Here is a 19,454-nt window from a genome sequence, read left to right on the forward strand (position 1 = left end):
TTGGTAGTTTTGCTTTATCATTCAACTGCAGAAAGCACCTTCAAACAGATACCTTGAGTTGTTCTAGTTTAAGTCCATGAGAGTTCTTTCAGTGAAGCTGATGCCCTTTGTCCAGAGATCCATTTTGTTGTTGGTATTCTGTTTGGAAAGATAACTAACTGCCTATAATTCTTCACTAAGAGGTCCTATTTAAAAATGTCAGCATAACCAGGGAAAGATTCGAGCCTTGAGCTGTGCGTGCAGTGAGACCTGCATCCTCTGAAACCTGCACCCTCTGGAATTTGCACATTCTCAATTCTTTGTTTCTTGTGCCTTTCTGGAGCCAGCTGCTTTGCAGACATTTCCTTTGCTTTGCTTTTAGTTTGCTTTGGCTGCTTTCCTCTCCTTTTTATTATTAAATGCATTTTCAAGCATGCTCTAATGTCTGCTGTTAACCCACTTCTCAGCCCAGGGCCGGACTCGACCATCGAGACGAATCTCCTTCTCCTTCAGCATCTCTCCACTCATTCCTAAGTCTAAAACTCTCTTTTCTATTGGCTCTTCTTCCAGTGATGAGGAGGAGGAGTTGGATAGTAAGTAATCATTTTCTGTGCATTGCAGCCATAATGGGTGGAAACACCGGGAGATCTGGTTTTCTGCTTCAGACACTGGAATTTAACCTTGCAAACACTGAACTATCCTTTCCATTGCATGATGTCTGATAGCATTATCTTAGTCCTGTATCTGAATACTGACTAACAGCAGAATTAAAAGGATTATTATCCAAAGAATCTTCTACATCACTAGCATCATCATGTCTTATCTGGTTAGTTTTAGTCTGTATCTATGTGGCAGATATCATCCCCTGCCACTCTGAGCAGCAAAATAATCTTTACCTTTTCACTAAAACCAAAGTACTTGCCTTGAACTTGTTGCAGGGCATGGAATTAGCAGAAGAGGTACATCCTTGCCCTCCATAGGTGACAGGGGGTGCATTGCTCAGTGGAAGAGAAGTGGACAGAAGCCCTGATTATTAAATTCTGAAAATCTTCACAGCAACTTCACAGTTCCCCCACTAAGCAAAATACACAAATTGCAGTCAAAGACCTTAAATCCTCAAGGTGTTCATATCTAGGCCCTGATATTGTTTTCAAAATAGTTCTGTGGGAAACAGGTGAGAGTTCTCTGGCAGCTTTTTTTCTCCTGCAAATTCCATTGCTAAAAGAAGCCCAACTAAGGCAGAAGATTGAATTAAAGTCATTTAGACTCCTGTTGTTTTTTAAATGGGCTTACCAAAGATTATTCAAAGTGCTTCCTATTTCTTAACCGTGTTTTGTTAGACTGGTGAAATAAACCAGACACATTCCTTGTGTCCTTACTGGGATGGGGGAAATTGCTTTCCAGTCCAATAGATTTTGGTTGCTTCCTGAATTTAAAATTATCTCCACAACATCCACATTGCACATTTCTAAATTCTTCTCCTTTGCATTCCTGGAATTCACTGTGGGTTTGTCCCTTCCTTCAGGAAAGTCCTGTGCCCAGGTGTGATATTACCCACTTCTATATTTAATCTCCTTCCTCATTGTTCTGTCCTTTTCTTCTGCTTTTAACAAAACTCACAGTTCATGGTCCCCACAAAGTGAACTGCAAAGACACAGCTGTGCATTTATATGATTCCCCAGAGTGAAAAATATCCTTAGGTAAACTTTTTGGTTTGTTTGGTGAGTTTTGTTCTTTTAAGCATTTGGGTTCTTTTATTTTTTTTTTCTTTTTTTGGTTTCAAACATCCAATACCTGATACTCATGTTAGAGTAGGACAATTTTAGAGGACATTTACAGTAGCCAGTATTTATCTTCTCTCCCTCAACAGTGCTCCTGTTAATGATGATTATTTAAGATAATGTCAGATATTGTCTCAAACAATGATACTGTTTCCTTTACAAGTTTGAGGATACTGTGAAGACTTTATAAAGGTTGATTTAGCCACAGCTCTTTCTGAGACTGCTTTGGCAATGGGCATTTTTCGTGGAGTAATCCCAGACCAGTTTTTTCACATCTTTAGCGTTCATTTCTTGTAAGAGGATGGATGTGTGAACACTGAGATTGCACGTGCATTTCAGTTACCACTTCTCAACCTCTCCATGGCTGTTTTTTCTTTAGAAAAAGGAGAATTAGTTGATGTTTGTTTGGTGATATATTTAATACACGGATTTCAGATGGCTGGACAGTTATTATGAAGCCTTTGGATTTCTTGGCCCATTAAAGTTTAAATACTAACAGCAGTAAGGCATAGCAAGCTGGTTTCAACATCCTAGTCCAGTCACTGCTTTCTGCATAATAGATCTTGATGAATTATTTCAAGTCCAGCTACCATGTGAATTAATTTTTGGGAGTGGTGCTTAAAAGGTGCTCAGATAAACACAGCAAATTCCAGCTGCTAGCTCAGGTTCATTGGACATACGTAGCAGTTCTGGCTTTTGAAACCAAAGGGTTTTTTTTGGTGGATTCTGAATTCTGATTTCAGTTTTGTTCCTGGTCATGACATGGAACAAAACCATTATGAAAATAAGCTTTCCCTCCCCTGTTCTACTTCAGAAACAAGCCAGAAGGTGAGAAGATGTGTCTTTTTCTGTGTTTATCTTTTGGGGTTTACAGCTTGCAGCAGTGTTCTGTGATGTTGTATTATAATCTAAAATATGAAATCATAAACAGACCTTAATTCTTCACAGGATCCATTTTGCCTGCCAGCACCAAGAATCCCCCATTTTTAAGATAAAACTATTATTAAAGTAAAAGATAAACGATACATAATTGTAGTTCTCATGCAGTGTATTTTCTCAAATGAAAAACAGTCACAAATATGAAATTATTGCAGCTCTTGGTTCAGTGTTTGTTCACATTTCTGATGTTAACTGCAAAGAAACAAAAAGGTTTGTGAAATACTTAATTCCAGTCAAACTGATGAATCTTCTGAAAAAGAAAGAAAAACTAAGGAGGTCTAACCCAGATTAAAAGCAAAGTAGAACTGAAATGGGAACTAGAATTACTGGAGCTTTAACCAAAGATTTGGGAATAAATCACTTATGTGATCCTAGTAGGCACTTGAGTAGTTTTATATTATAAAAATATAATATCACTATTGGAAATTGAATGGTAGACTTCATTTCATAAGTTACAGTATTACTAACTTTGGTGTATTTGGGATAAATCATTAATGAGGTGAAAGATTTTGCAAGGGAAATATTAACACAGCTCTCCAAGCAGGGTTTAGGTAACAGGGTATGCCTGTATTTTCGTTTCTTAATATGAAGAAATGATATTTCTGTCTCAGACTGTGTTGGCACTTGAATCAGCGGTTAGAAAATCTGTATTTAAAGCCTAGTATTGTATGGACAGTTTTTCCTAATGCTCTTACTGCTTTTGGGTAGAGAGCCAGCTTTGCCTTTAATGGCAAGTAGCTCTTTTGCATTCACCCTTAGCATTAAGAGAATTTGAGCCAAAATGCTGTTTTTCTTGCAGTATATATGCAGAAGCTTAGTAAGGTGACAGTCGTGTTGCTTCTTGAACTTCAGATAGAGCTGCCAAACTGTGCTTGTATGAAGGTTTTTTTGGAGTGCTGGCAAACCCAGTTACTTCAGAGAGAGCCCTCTGTCCTGAATCATTTCATCTTGATTTTTTAGTGTTCTTAGATGGTTCTGGTAAACGGTGTCAGCACCCAGATCTGCTCCAAATGCCTTGTGCAAGCAGGTTTCTTGTGTAAAGAGAGTTGGTGCCACTGGCAGGGCTTCAGCTTCATGTTGAAATTCAGCCTTTCCTCAAGCAGTGTTTCGTGACGAAGCCCCAGGCTGGTAACGTTTTGTGGAAAACAGAAATAAGGCTTCTCTTGTTTTCCTTACTCTTTATGAAGTGCCTCAGGATTTTGATGGGAAAATGAACTACAATTTTATCAAGGAGAAAAGTTTTCTACATGAAACCCGGATGTGCTGTACAATAGCTCCTTTCTAGTGGAGTATAAATAAAAGCATTGTCTCGGAATGATTCTCATTTATACCTATTGTCATTGAATTGGCAGTTCTGATTCAGACACCCTGATTTACCAGCAAATTTAACAGTTGCATGGTCTCTACTTAATAGCTGAAGAGTGATAAAAATACTAAACAGGCTTTCACTTCAGCATCTAATTTGAGAGCAGCTAAGGATGCAGGGAACAGGCTTTATCCCGAGCATGTGAAATCTGTTCCAAACACCCACTGCTGGAAAACATTTCCCTTTCCTTTTGAACCATCCCAATATACAAACTATGTTTTTGGGAATCAGTGAGTTGAGGTTGCAGTCTAACCTGTCCCCTGTCTCCTCCCATCTTTTGCAGGTGCACAGTCGCTGGGTGGCTCCGTGGGCTCCTCTGTGCAGAGGTACAGTATCCTGGGGACATCCTGTCCCTGCTGGGGGGGTCCTGCACTGGGCTCTGCCTTCCTGGCACCACCGCACTTCAGCTGGCATCAGGAGTTGTGAAAATCAGTCCTGTCTCTCTAAAGGCTGAAGGATATTTTAGATCACAGAATATGAAAGTTTTAAGTCTCATCTCTTAAGAAGGCTCTGTTTATTTGTAGCTGATAACATCAGATTCTATGAGCTATCTGTTTACCCTGAGTTATATTTTACACTAAAAGTAGTGCTTTCTCCCTGTGGCTAATTCATTCTATCTCTCTGTAACAAAGGCCAAAACAGTCGTGGTTTTGTATGTTACTTTTCATCCTTGCAAGTTGCACACAGAAGATAATCTTACTGGTGGCTTTCTACACTCCCACAGAGGAAGGATTTTTGTGGTACTGGGTGTCTCGTCTCTGTGCCACTGACAGCTTTGGCTTTATTTTGTGACTGGGAGGCTCTTCACCTCTGCTCACTGTGTTTATTCCTCCTTGATTTAATTTCTATTTCTGTTCTGCTTTTGGTTTGTGTTGTACTTAATATTGACAGACTATGTCCTTAATGCAACAATAGTTTCCTTATTCTTCTGTCATAGCTGAAGAAGTCAGAAGCTTGTGCATGTGAAGACTGGCAAAAGTTATCTGGGATTTTAAAAATTCCTAAATTAATATGCATAACCATTGTGGCTTATTACTTAGTATTGGTATTCTCGTTTCTCAGGGGAGGCTTTGCAGACAGTGTGGTTTCTGGTAGAGACATTCACTGCCTTTTCAGAGTTCATTAGATGTCTTTCTCTGGAAGGAAATGGTTCTTCACAGCATTAATGGTTTCTGGTTATTTGACAAGGGGAGCAGCAGAGGGTGCTATGGTGTGGCCTGCTTCAAAACAGATAGGAGAATTCCTTGAAATTTACCTCAAGATGAGTGGATTGGCATTTTGTTTTCACTTTTCCTTCTCTGGTAAAACACCAGAAAGAACCTAGGCTGTATTGGCTAGTAAATGCATTTGTCCTTTAAAAAGACCCATTTAATAGATGCTTTGGGTAGGAGAAAAATAGAATAAAAGCAACTTTAATGTTGTGGTTTTTTATTTTAGCATATCTGAAGAGAGCAGCAGTGTCCCTGCTGGTAAAGGTGTAACAAAAGTCAGCCGCACCTTCAGCTACCTCAGGAATAAAATGTCCAGCAGCAAGAAGAGTAAAGTAAGTGCTTCTTGTGATTTGTGGAATGCCCATATGCAGCAGAAATGAGTTCTATGTTTAAGTCTTTGCCTGATTTTCTTTTCTTTACTTTTTTTTTTTTTTTTTTTTTTTTTTTTTTTTTTTTTACTTTCTTCCTTCCCTTTTTTCTTTTCTTTCCTAGATATTTGCTCAGTTGCAGTTTGATTTCACTAATTTCATGATTGTATCTGAAAATGTTGATAAAGAGTTGCTCCAAATTCCCAATCATAACATGCACTACAAAAATTGCAGCTCATGCCAACTCTCATGTTTGTACTAAATAAAAGCCAAAATATTATTCAAGTTACAATTTCTTGTCTGCTCACGATGGAATGTTTGCATTATGTACATTTTTAAGGCTCTGCTGGTACATATAAATAATTTGACAAAAAATTCGTTGGAACACTGATTTCTCAGAAGCCTTATAGACAGAAAAACTTGCAAGAGTTAAAAAACAAACCCAACAGAACAACAAACCTTGAAAGAAGAAGTTGGACAGGGGAAGTTGCTTTCTGGGCTATCAGGAGGGCGGGAGGATTCAGTGTCTTTCCAGCTCAGTTTTACTCATCTCCAGACCTTCAGAAGTGCAGTTTTCTCAGACGAAATAAAGTAAAAGCACTTCTGAGCCTACTAACTGCAACAGCTCCTTTGGAAAATGTGGACAGTTATGTAAAAAAACTTTTAAAATAAAGGGGTGTTTAGAGCATTAACTGGAGGGGATCCTTATAGAAATTGGTGTGAATTTACCCCTGCCTCCATGTACTTGGTGTTATTTGGGATTTTCAGTGACTCTCTTGCTATTAGCAGAGTGTCTTGATTTACATTTGCAAAGTCTCTATCTTTGTCAGGTCAGGAAAAAACCCTCCTTTTTTTTTTTCATTTTGGTCGAGAGTTTCTGAGAAATTATAACAATTGACATGAGTAATTTCTCTTTTTCATTGCCTTGCATAGTAATAAGGCAGTTCTGTGCTAGCAGCAGTGTTTCAGGGTATATGGTAAGAGTTGCAAGTGTGTCAAAAGATTAGGAGACAAGGAATATATGTGACCTGCAGAGCAGGAGGAGCTCAAACACACAAAACCTCTCTGTCTGGGCAACTTCTGCAGCACTTTGTTTGCTGAAGTACTACATAGCAACGCTGAGGTATGTTAAAATACACTTTTTCTGTACCTCAAACATCACAGACTGTTTGATTTACTCCCCTCTACCTTTAAAATAGGTGGTCTTCTATTGACTTGTGGCTTGTAAAATATTAATCACATCCTTTTCTGCCGGTATGGGTTTGGTTTGTAGTTTTTCTGGGTTGTTTCTTTTTTTAGCAGTGCAAGCTAAGGTAGGGCACGATGAAAGCAATAGCAAAGCAGCAAAAGCCAACTTTAAGGAAGTCAGCAGTTGCTCTGCCCCTCCCCATTTTAGTCAGTTCTGTGCTGTGCCTCCTGTCCCCAGCCCTGCTGCAGTCCCCAGCACCGCCATGGGCTAGTGGGGAGCAGCTCCTCCTGGGGAGCAGCTCTCCTGCCCCGGGGAAAGGATGTCCATAAAGTGGAATAGATTCTCAGAAGTACCTCAGATAACAGTGAAGCTGGTGGGACTTAAGCACTGGGAGGTAAGAGCTGCGTGGTTCCTGGGGAGCGGGATCCACTGCTGCCGGCGTGACCGCGGTGCCTTGTGGTGGTGTCTGCTCTGCCACCTCGGTCCAGCCACACAGCCAGGCTTCAGTTCTCACTGGCAGCTCCAAAAGCACAAAAATAAGTCTTGTTTCTACAGTCCTTCTTTAAATAAAGTTCCAGTAACTGCCGCAGGAAAAAAAGAAAAAGCTGAAAAAAATCCCATTGTGATACCTTGCCCTTCAGTGGAGTAGGTAGCTGTCGCCCCTTGTACAGAGTTTGCTGTTTCCTCCTTGAAAGTGCTTCACCAATTTTCTGTTTCTCAGGGGGCCGTTGAGCTTTAATTTAAATTAAAATTAGACTTCAGAATCGCTGGGTTTTGCAGTGAACTTCAGGTAGGTCTAAGGTATAGGATGGGAAATCTCCTTTCAGCATGAGAAGTCACAAGATTTGACTTGAGCTTAGAGTGATCTCTTCTCCTGGAGCTTCACAAGGCTTGGCGGTAGAGCAAAACTCCAGGCATCGATTTGGTACTGTCAGCCCAAGCCTAAATTGCACAGTTTTAGTCCTGAATCCTGCCAGGCTGGATGTGGTTAAAGATGGGCAGGTCAGGGGATGGAAAATGGGGCTGTGGAGGTTTCTGTGGGGTGGTGTGAGCCAAGCTGATGGCTCAGAGGAGACAGTGATGTGATGCAATACAGGCTCTTTTCTGTCAGGATTATTCCATATGGTAATACTCCTAGTTTTGCTTATTTGCAGAACAAAACAGCATTTGGGGCCAGTAAATAGACTTTCTGTTTATGACACTTTGCAGGGAGAGACTCCGGCACTGACATTTTGCCTGGGATATGCTGGGAGAGGAGTCCTCAGGCTGAGTTACTCATTCTGTGTGTGTCATCCAGGGCTCAACAGCTCTTGCAGTGGCTGCAGAGCTCCATCCCTCTTTAAGCCACTTTGTGGCAGTTGCTCACATGGGCAGCTCTGCAGCTCCCTGATATTCAGGCTGAAACAATATTAGGCAAAGGGCACATGGCAAATAAATAACAAAACGCAAAGATAAGCTGATAGAAGCCTTTACCAGTTTCTGGTTAAGCTTATCTTTCAGATGCCAGGAAATCTGCATCAACAGTTAAAAGTACAGACGTGGAACTGACTTGTATCATAAACATTTTGTAGGTCAGTACTTAGAAAGACAAGAAGCTGTTGTGATTTAAATTCAGAGTTTTTCTATGGAGTTTCCTTTAAAAATTGTTTGGAAGATTTCCAAATTCATGAAAGGCTGCAGGGAAAAATGTTTCAAATTTTTAGTAGTTAGTATTTTCTGTCTAAGGTAGAGAGAGAAAAGAAGCAAAAACTCTGCTAAAAATCGAAGAAGCTGTCTGTACCTGTCTTCTTTCCAAAGCTGAGTAGCCCAAAGGTTGAGTCGTGGTTTGTGGAAGATGAGAGTTGCTTTTATGGTGTTGCTCTTGTTCCCCAGCCTTTCTGTGGTGCCGTAGGTCGAGAGTTTGTAAAAGATCCATTTTGCCAAAAAGCTTCACGTAGTTACTTGGGGTTGCATGTAACTGTTGAAAAAGTTGCTAGTTGGAAGGAAAACAGAGGTGGAAATATTTTGGCAGTAATGCTGCAGAGGCACTGAGGAAGAACTTGTGTTCTCCATTAAAAGTGCAGTTGCGAATCACGAGCCTTATGGTTTGGCCTTAAAAACTAACTGTGGTGAAAGTCTCATACACACTGCATGTGGTATTTGTATTTAAAACGATTTATTTAAAGTGCTGAAGAGGCTGATGAAAGCCCAGAAAAAGAAAAGAAGTAAAGTCATTAAACCAAGCAAGTATAAAACAAAAGTAGAAGGAAATAGGTGCCTTCAGAACAGACTCAGTGTCATCTGCAGTGGTCAGACACCTGTGTGAGTCAATAGTCTGTAAATCCGCTTCCACAGGGGATTTTTTTTTAAGGGGGAGCTGTGCAGACACATGGCCATTGTTCAGGTGCACCTCAATCAATACCCTCACCGTGCCAAAGGCAAACACTGAGCAATCTGTAACTAGGGAAGAGACCTCTGCCCAGTGACGAGGCTTTGGGTCATTTTGTCTCTGCAGGAAAAAGAGAAAGATAAAGAGAAGACTAAAGAGAAGGACAAAGATTCCAAGGAGAAGGAAAAAGATAAGAAGCTGTTGAATGGACATCTTTTCACTGCAACCTCTGTTGTAGCCCAAGCAACCTGTTACCACTGTATGAAGCCTTTCAATAAGGATTCATACTACTGTGCAAGTAAGTCAGGGGGCTCCCCCCTTCATTTTTTAGTGAATCTGGCATGGAAAATGCAAATCTTACACTTTATTTTCCTTTTGCTTGAGGATATAAAGTGAGAGGGAGACTTTGGAGATAGTGATTCATGGAGCAGTGTTCTGCCTTGTAGAAACTGGACAGAAATGAGTTGTGTGGCTGCATGGAGGTATCCTGAAATCTCTTTCCTAAGCCTGAGCTCAGCCATCACAGCAGGCCGTGGGGTTTTCAACCCCTTGTTGGGCTCTGTCAGTCAGGAGAACTTGCTGTATGTAGTGGCTGGCTTGGATCCTGGCTTCTATTTCCTTCCATCTGTGGTGTATTGCTTTAGTTCTCTGAAATACTGCTTTGGTGAGCCCACAGTGGGAACCACATGGTACAGAAAGGAAATACTGACCCTTTCCTCCCTTTTTACAAGAAATTTCATCACAGGTCAAATGACAATTACCTGTGTGTGTGTGAAGGACGTGCAGCATAGGGCAGGCAGTGTGGGAGCCCCACTGAGGGTTTCTGACAGATTGGGGATTTTGTTCTCATTTCTTATCAGTTGCTCAAGGCTGTAGCTCGATAAGGTCAGCTGTGTTTGTGTGGTCAAGACCAGAATACTGCTTGGTTGATGCAGAAACCCAAAGCTATAGAATATGCAGACAAAACTCATCTTTTTCCCACTGTAGCTCAGTGCAAAAAGGCTTTTCTCTCCTCACTGTTAGTAATTCTTAACTCCTCTAGCTTAGAAATGAATCAAAGTGACAGCGGGAGCTGCTCCCAGGCTGGAGCCTTCCCTTCCTGCTGGTAGATGTGAGCAGGGGAAGGAGCAGCCAGCTGAATCCCAAATGGCACTTCTGAGTTTCCTGGAAGAGAGTTGTTTGTCTGAGACACACTCTATGTCAGCCTGATGGGAAATATAAAACATGGACAATTACAAACTTTCAAATGCATCCTCTCCCTTTCCCCACTTGACTTTCTTATCAGCTTCTGAAACCATGTAGAAATCAAATATAGCCCAGTTTAACACTCTAGATGCTAATGAGTTAAAATAACCCAACAATGTCATATTTTAGCACAGATGTTCTTTCCTTATTTTCAAGGTATGATGGAAAATTACTGTAATTTTCTGTGTTGGGCAGAAAATGAATGTCATAAAAAAATGTTTGGTGAGGGCCTAAGTTGAGAGCTCACATCAGAGAGTGGTTCTTTCTCCCACTGCATCTTTAAATCAACCTCAGATCCTTTGGAAATGATGGATAAAGCAGAAGCAAAGGCTCTGATATTCCTGTGCTGTTGTGGGCTGGTGCTACCACCACTGCTCTGTCTCACCTATGGATGACTTTTAATGCTTTTTAAAGCACTGGATATTTTAAATCAATGTCTCAGCTTTTCAGTGATGCCCTCCAGCTTCCTGAAACATCTACTCAATGCTGAAACAAATGGGCAAGCAAAAAAGCATAATTTTTAGTAGCTTTCTGCCTTGTCTTTTACATTTTTTTTTGTGGTCAGTGAAGCAGAAAATAAGGTTTGGAGGTTTTAGTTATTAATAAAGGCGTTAGAGGAACTTCTTGCTTGCTGAAGAGTTGAATTGGAGGAATAAAGTCTGTATAATCAGATTTTTTTAACATAAAAATTCCAAAATTTTTGCCAAATGGTACACACTAAAGAGCTATCTTCAGGCTTTCAAGGCTTGAGTGTGAATTTCATGATTCTGAATTGTCTCACTGCCTCTTTTCATGCACCAGAGCAGCAGGTTCTGTTCCTCTTTCTTGTTTGGTCTGAAAACTTACAGCTAAGAGTTTTGCAAGAGTTTTTAGGTTGCTTTGTTCTTTCTTTTACACAGGAAATTGTGAGACATTGTCAGAATATAAGCACCCTATGGCCTTAGCTGTGTCTCTTTCAAAATACCAGAATTACTGGCTTTTGTTGAGTCATCCCAAACGTAAGAGATTCTAGAAATGTGAGCATATTCTGTCCTTCTAGAGTGTACACTTAGAGTGTAACATACATGTTAAATGCAGTTTATTATCTCTGGTAGTGTTATCATGAATGAGTGGAAATATTTTTTCTCTAGGCTGCCGAATCTAGGCACAGATCTTGAGCTGTGATCTTTCATGTGCCGAAAGAGTTAAAGCCTGAAACCCAATTCTTAGTTTTCTGGGGGAAAAAAAAAAAAAAAAAAAAAAAAAAAAAAAAAAAAAAAAAAAAAAAGTAGGTTTAATCATCTTTGAAAACTTTGACTCCCAGAAATCTGCTGGCAGACATCATGGCCAGACTCAGGGTATTTAAAAAACCCCAAAAAACCAAACCACCCAGCTTTTGCTCTGGTATATATGTGTCAAAACATATGTGCCAGGTGGTGTTAAAACATGATGGTGTTTGCATTGATCAATGCGGTGGTGTTGGACCGAAACTTCAGCAGGGAATCCCAACCTCCAGGATCCCTGAGAGATGCTGCTCCTGTTACCTTTTCTGGCAACTCTGCAGTACGACAGCACTCGAGTTCTGGGCTGTTGATCTTACCACAAAGTCTATGTAAATTAATTTAGCCATCTCCTTCCTGTCTTTTAGGTCTTATCCTTGTCTGGGTGAAAACAGTATTTGACTTTTCAGAGAGATACTTGCCCTACAGTTGTTTCTGTTACTGTCTCCTGCTTGTGCTTTCCACCTTACTTTCAGAGGGATAATGCCATCAGGGTTTTTTTCTCTTTTTTATTTTCTTTCATTTAATTGCCTGGCAACTCAACCTTGTATTGATTTTTAAACAGAATTTCCTGTTAAATTCTGTGAGGAAATGTTATTAAAAAATAAAGGGCTAATGATCCTGGAAGGCGGCCTCTCTTTCTCAGTATTTGCAGCGACTTGTGTAAACCACAGTGATGCCCGAAAGTTATAATTCTCAGCTGTTTAAGTTAACAGTTCAAATGACAAACAGGAAAAACTGACCTGTTTTCTGTGGAGTTTTGTTTAATTTGTTGGTTTTTGGTGTTTTTTTTGACAGACTGTAATGCAATTGTTCACAAAGGCTGTAAGGAGAATTTTGCTTCTTGTGCAAAGGTCAAAATGAAGGTAAGGGATTTCATCAACGCTACTGGAGATATAGATATAGATTAGATATAGCTATAACACTTTCAACCACATCACAAAGTTTGCAGTTGTAAAGAACTTCAGCCCTGGTGCTGAAGCTTTCACATAGTGAAGACTGTTAAATATGAAGAACACACAGACTGTTTGAACACACAGATTTTGTGTTTACCCCAAATGCAAGGAACCTCCTTCTCCAAGCTAAATAATGTTTGTGCAATTATGATTTCAGTTCACTTCAGTATTGTCATCACTTTCACATTTTCATATTTGCTGCACATTTCTCCATCTGTTATTTTGCCCATTTCATTCAGAGAAAATAAAAAATTATATTTAAACATACAGATACACTGAGAGGCTCCAGGAAAAAAAATCAGCTTTTTTTTTTGTTTCAGTTATATGGCACAACCTTCTGGGAGAAGGGAGGAAGAAATTAAAGTGAATTTCATTTTTCTTTCAGCCACAGAGAGGGATGCTGCAGGCACACGATACCTCTTCATTACCCACAGTAACCATGAGAAACAAAAGTAAGACAATTTCTTTCCCTCTGCTTTTGGAGTGGTCTGTGTCTGCTGTTCTCAGCTGTTCTGACAACTGATACTGGATATTATGAAAAATAAATTCTTAGCAAAGCAGAGATAAGAGCATCCTCTGTGCATGCTAAGCAGTGTTTGAGACTTCAGAAGTTGTACTGAAGTTGTACCGAGTTCACCTCCTTCTGCTGTGTCCGTGTAGCTTTAAGGAAATGTAAAATCATCTCAGATTTAGAAAAATCTGAAGTCTGCTGTAGCTTGCTGAGTGCCTATACCTTTTAAAGCCACAACATCTGGAAGATGCAGCCTATGTCCATGGGTGTCTGACATGGGAAAGAATCCAACTATGAGTATTAAGTGGAGAGGATTAAAAACACAAGTATTTTTTGTTTTAATTAAATAGTTTTGGGCTTTTAGTAAGGCAAAATAGTTTCATTTTTAATAGGAGGAATACTGCAAAACTGTTTCTGACTTTGCTGAGGTACACACTGCACTGCAGAGTGACCCAGTGTGACCAAGGATAAAGAACAGGTGTGAAATAGCCCAGATTGGTTTTATAGGGCTATGATTTTATAAGCTTAAGTGATAAGCTTTGATAAGATAAATGATAGCTTGCATGGAACCACACTATATAATACAGTTGTAATCACTGTGGTATCTATCGTGAAGTTCAGAGATGTTGCACCAGAGAGCAAAAATGCATCTGAAGAAGGAAAAATCTGGAATTATTATGAACAGATTAGTTGAAGGTATGTGATGATATAATGAAATCAGGATTATCATTTCTCTGTGGTACACACTGATTAGAGAAATCTCTCTCAAAGAGTTTGACCAGAAACAGCAAGATTTATATGACTATGGGCCCAGGGAAATAAAATGGCAACAGAGTGGATTATGATTAAGGGAGGTGATATGTGATTAATTATCAAAACAGTTCACTTCAGTTTCCCAGGGGTGTCTCTGTAGTTGCAGGTCCCACCTGGGTTTTTCAAGCATAGTACAGTGACTTCTTCACAGGGGTCGATGATCTTCCCTTCCTATGGCTGTTCCTGACTGCTGACATCCCCTGGGGATGACTCTGGAAAGAAAAGGCAGTGAATTTCAGCGTTTGGCTCCTTTGAAGCCATCCTCATGGCAGTTAACAGTGGTTTAGGTGTTTGCATGGGCTGACCGTTCTCCCACGTTCCCCGTTCCAGGCTCGCAGCCGAAGGAGCGCCCGCGCTCCGCCATCCTCACTCCTGAGGAGAGCACCGTCACCTCCACCTTCAACAACAGGAGGTCACAGCAGCCCACTGCACTCTCCAAAAGTGTCTCCATACAGAACATTGCAGGGTAAGGTTCCTCCCTGCTCACCTGACCATGTGTTGTGTGTGTTATCTGATGCTGCCGACATAAAGAAATTCAGATCTCACTAAAAATAAGTTCACATGCTGTGACTTGCACTAAAGGTACAAAAAGGGGTTGGAAACAGAAATAGCCATGTTCTGTATGACAACATCAGTTGTCTTCTGCATGATCTGAGGGTCTGAGTTAGTTTAGCCATGGCAGGAGTTCAGAGGCACAGCTGAGTTGATCCAAAGTAGATTCAAGGCCACTTCACAGAGATGCTCTGGGCTCCTAGGAAGAAATTCCCTTGCCTTGGACCAGATACTGTGTAAGCACACATTTGCAGCTCAGGTATGGTATCAACTTTTGTGTCCGTAACAAGAGGGTGAAGGCACAGAGCTGCAGTTTTCCTGTTTTTAGACTACATTATACAAAAAAACATAGAAGAAAATCTAATTCATGGTTTGTAGCATACTTGCATATTGAGCAGTTCAACATGTGAGGCAGTCGCAGGGACTGGCATATTCTGGGAAGTTTGGATGTCCTGGGTCTTTATGGGGGAATTTAATTTCAGTCCATTTTCTCATCTTTCTCAGAGCTAGTGATAAGGACTCTTGGATAGCCTTTGGTGTTGCATTTTTTTGCACTGTTTGCTCCAAGGGCAATGAGGATGGGACGTGACTGGAATGCAGTTATCCAAACTATAAACCTCAGGAGTGGTTCTTTATGGAAAGCACCGTCACTCACAACTGTAGCACTTACAGCTTCTTGAGCTCCACTAGGTAGTTAGTAAACAACTCATAAAAGCACATTTCTGTAGGTAATCGTGCAGTGCTGCCTTTGTTTTTCAATTCATATTTAAAATGCATTTATTCTGCTTATCTGAAAGTACATTTGGCTGGATTTTTGTCATAAACAATACTCTGCGTTCTGTTTTTCTGCAGAGTCGGGAACGATGACAGCTTAATACACACTTGGAAATTCCTGTCGCAGTCAACAGACTCTTTACATAAAATCAGCCGGGTTAATGAATCCATGGAGTCACTGGTTGATGAAGGTAAGAGATCTCCATGGCATTTATGGGAGAAGGAAGGTCTCAGTGCTGCTCTCCAGAAATAGAAAATCCATTTTCAGCAATTGTCTTCTTTTATAATGGACAATTAAAGTGCATTTATTTTAATCTCAGAATATTAGTATGATAAACTAAAACAAAGCCCCACACAGTAATTTCTTTAGCTCATTGAATTATGGAAAAAACATTTAGAAGGTTTCAGTTGCAGTTCAGTTACTTGGAATTTAGCTCAGGGACAAATATTTCCTCTCCTGTTGTGGTTTTTTATTTAACTGCAGTGCTGTTGCATGGCATATTAAGAATACATTATCTGAGCTGGAATTTGGTCTGTGTGAAAATGGTGAACAGGAAACTAGGGAATAACCTTTAAAAGTGTTTTCCATACTAATCTTCATGTGATGTGTGATCATTTGTGTCAGTAAAGGAGAATGTGTGTGATGTCTGTGGGGTGACTGACAAACCCTAAACCTAAATAATCGGACAGGAATCTCAAATGGGACAAGTTACCTACATCTTAATGGCACTTACATTGCTTTGTGAAGGTGCAGACATGAATGAAGGACAGCTCATGGGAGACCTGGAATTAGATTCCAAGCAGCTGGAGGCAGAGTCCTGGAGCCAAGTAGTGGACAGCAAGTTCCTACAGCAGCAGTACAAAGATGTTGTCAAACGACAAGATGTGATTTATGGTGAGACATCTGCACCTTCACTTTCCATTCACTGTAAACAGCTCCCTGGTCTACTCACGTGCGTGGATTTGAGAAAGTTTAGGTAGTGAATAGAAACATTGATTTCCTCAAAAGCCAAACTCTTGAAGTTCCTAGAAACATAATGTGTTCTGTGAAAACTGCCTTTCTGCATTTCACATATCCAGAAGCCCTCAAAACACCTCAGAAATTGCCTCTCCTCATTTGTCTACTTATGACTTTCAAACTGGGTTCCAGCACAAGCAGCTAACTAGGAAGTCTTTTCCTGAAGGGTTCAGGAGCCATCCTGTATGGCAAAAGGGGGGTATGCAGAGGCTGGCAGTGAGGTGTTAGGAAGAAGATAGCAGGGCTGAAGGTTGAGACCCCACCAGCAACATCCAAAGCTCTCTGTTGTGGGAGAGCTTTCCCCCCGTTTCTCTCACACATGAAACTCTTGACTGATGTTATAATCCCTGACATGAAATTTTCTGAAGCCAGTTAGATAGGCTCAGTTATGGAAAAGCTTTCTAATGGCAGCTTTTCCTTGTGCTGTAACCCATGAACTCTTCTTCTCCTCCTCTCCAGAGCTGATGCAGACAGAAATGCACCATGTCCGCACCCTGAAGATCATGAACGATGTGTACAGTGCAGCCATGGTAAAGGAGCTGCAGTATGATCAGCAGGTTGTGGACAAGATCTTTCCTTGCCTGGAAAACTTGCTGCACATCCACAGTCAGTTTTTCCAGCGGATTCTGGAAAGGAAGAAGGAGTCACTGGCTGACAAAAGTGAAAAGAACTTTGTTATCAGGAGGATAGGTGACATCCTAGTGAATCAAGTAAGTGCTGGAAAATGTGTGCAGTTCTGAGAACACAGCTGGAAGCCAGATGTTTTTCCTTCCCTCCTGTTTGTGCCTGTCAGATAAGCACAGCTGATGACACCTTTACTCTTCACATATAAAAATCTCCGCCTCTGCTTTCTGAGGCACTTTTTGCTCTTTCAGAGGAAGGTCCACTGTTGAAAATTAATTTAGTTCATTTTGAGGGAAAGAGAAGCACTTACTGACAGTCACAAAACAGTTTGATCTCCAGTTTGTAGGCAGGAGCGCACAGCAAAATATGCCCAGTGTGTTTCTTGACTGCATTACTGATCTGGTGTTGAACTTGGGGTGGGCTATTTTACTTTCCTTTATCCACAGTTTCTGTCTTCTTTTTATTTGTCTTGACTTTTTTTGTGGTTGGCTTTTAAGCCATGTGAGTGGAGTCACAGATTTTGCTGTAGGTGTAAGCTCAGTGAGGTCCCCAAATCAGCTCTTTACTCTCTAGAGCTCTGCTTGCATGCTTTGGACTAATGTGATTTCATCAAGTTCTTCAGAGAGCCTGGCAGGCTCTGCTGGGATGTCACCCCAGGAGTGGAGTGCAGGTTGGAGCTGTGTGTCCCATTCTTTGCAGTTCTCTGGGGAGAACGCTGAGAGAATGAAGAAAACGTACGGCAAATTCTGCGGGCATCACAATGAGGCTGTCAATTACTTCAAAGATCTTTTCTCAAAGGACAAGCGCTTTCAGGCATTTGTCAAGGTAGGACCTGGCAGGACACATGTAGCCAATGGGAAAAACGTGTCCTTTCCTCACTCTGGGGGAGTGCTTTGCTGCAGAACTGAGATTTTCATCTTTGTTCCTTAGAAAAAGATGAGCAGCTCCCTGGTGAGACGTCTTGGGATTCCTGAATGTATCTTGCTGGTAACGCAGAGAATCACAAAGTACCCAGTCCTTTTACAAAGGATACTGCAGTACACCAAAGGTAGGAACCAGTTCTTCTATTCTAATCACGTATTTGTTTGTCCAGTGTGAAGTTTGGATCCTTTACAGCTGAAGCAGATTTTCTTACCAGCTAATCCAGTCATAGTTGTCTCACATCACTGCAATGAGAAAGCTCAATTCCATACTTCCATTTAGGATTAGTTGTTTAGGTACCTTGATTTAGTTGTTAGAAGTCTGTCTGTATTTAATTATGGAGCAACATGCCTAGACTCCCAAGTCTCCCAGCTTGCTTTTTCTGGTATTGGCTAAAATATGTATTTAATTTGTGCATTTCATCTCTACTGTCTAATATGCAAAGTATATTGGAATATTCTCCAGCCTCAACCATGCCAAACCACTGCATATATGTAAAAAGTTTTGTGAAACTCTCTTTAAAGGGGAAAAAATTCTCATTTAAGTATTAAAAAGTTATAATGTGGGAACTTGAGAAAAGAGGATGGAAATAAAATTGGGGACTTAGGCTGCACAAAGTCAAATCAAGATGTTTCTGTTTCTTTTTAAAAGAAAATGAAGTCGAACATGAAGACTTGACTCAGTCATTAAACCTTGTTAAAGATGTGATTGCTGCAGTCAATAGCAAAGTCAGCAATTACGAAAAGAAAATGCGTCTTGGGGAGATTTACAGCCGGACAGACAGCAAGTCCATCATGAGGATGAAGAGTGGCCAGATGTTTGCAAGAGAGGACTTGAGGCATCGGAAACTCATCCGAGATGGGCCTGTTTCACTGAAAAACTCAGCTGGCCGGTTAAAAGGTAAGAGCCTTCTGCTGTGGAAGGGTGCAGCTCACCCTCTCTGGGTGTAGGATTGGTCCTCAGATTGGTGCCTCCACCCTTTATTTGTTCTTCTGCTTTGAGAGATTGTGACACCAGCTTTCCCCTGCTGTACCCCCACTCCCCATTGCACTTCCAGTTCCTTGTGTGGGTTCTGGAGTGACACAGAGCTGCTTTTCCTGCTGGTGACTGTGTGCCTGCTGAGGGCTCAGGGGCAGTGACACCTCTGTGTGTCAGCCAAGGAGCAGAGCTGCTGTGGGATGCTCTAGGCCAGGAGGACATGATTGGGCTGCAGTTGCCCAGAGCATGGAGTCAGATCTCCATGCTTGTGCCGTGGTTCCAGGAGCTGTGCTGGCTAAATCTGGAACCCAGCCTCAACTTCCCAGGCTTTTCCTTCCCTCTGAGGGCAGTGGCAGGTCTGCAGCAGTACCATCTCAGTTGCACTGGGATACAGGGAAATGTCCCAGGCATTTGTTGCTCCTGAACTTCTTGAACTGTTGACATGAACTGTTCAGGAGAGGTTCTGGTGTCCCTGCAGCTGCCTCTCTGCTGGGTCAGTGTTTTCTTGAGTTGCTTTGTGTTTGTTATCAGGTGGAAGTAGTTTTCTTAAGGTGCTGTGCACTGAAGTTCTCCACTGAATTAAACACTGAATCTCCCAAGGA

At 41.1% G+C, this 19,454-nt stretch overlaps 1 protein-coding gene across 1 annotated transcript in view; it reads left to right on the forward strand.

Moving 5' to 3' along the window:
- Positions 1-19,454, forward strand: part of AKAP13 (A-kinase anchoring protein 13) — a 70,198-nt gene that overhangs the window by 33,150 nt on the left and 17,594 nt on the right. The window contains exons 7-18 of the mRNA XM_066328288.1: positions 4,349-4,391; positions 5,503-5,608; positions 9,328-9,499; positions 12,504-12,571; positions 13,047-13,113; positions 14,316-14,451; positions 15,390-15,502; positions 16,060-16,206; positions 16,789-17,039; positions 17,653-17,778; positions 17,884-18,001; positions 18,526-18,774. Of these exons, the coding sequence (XP_066184385.1) occupies positions 4,349-4,391; positions 5,503-5,608; positions 9,328-9,499; positions 12,504-12,571; positions 13,047-13,113; positions 14,316-14,451; positions 15,390-15,502; positions 16,060-16,206; positions 16,789-17,039; positions 17,653-17,778; positions 17,884-18,001; positions 18,526-18,774 (1,596 nt within the window). The remainder of the gene's footprint in view (positions 1-4,348; positions 4,392-5,502; positions 5,609-9,327; positions 9,500-12,503; positions 12,572-13,046; positions 13,114-14,315; positions 14,452-15,389; positions 15,503-16,059; positions 16,207-16,788; positions 17,040-17,652; positions 17,779-17,883; positions 18,002-18,525; positions 18,775-19,454) is intronic.

Source organism: Sylvia atricapilla, chromosome 13, assembly GCF_009819655.1.
Source record: "Sylvia atricapilla isolate bSylAtr1 chromosome 13, bSylAtr1.pri, whole genome shotgun sequence".
Classification (NCBI taxonomy): domain Eukaryota; kingdom Metazoa; phylum Chordata; class Aves; order Passeriformes; family Sylviidae; genus Sylvia; species Sylvia atricapilla.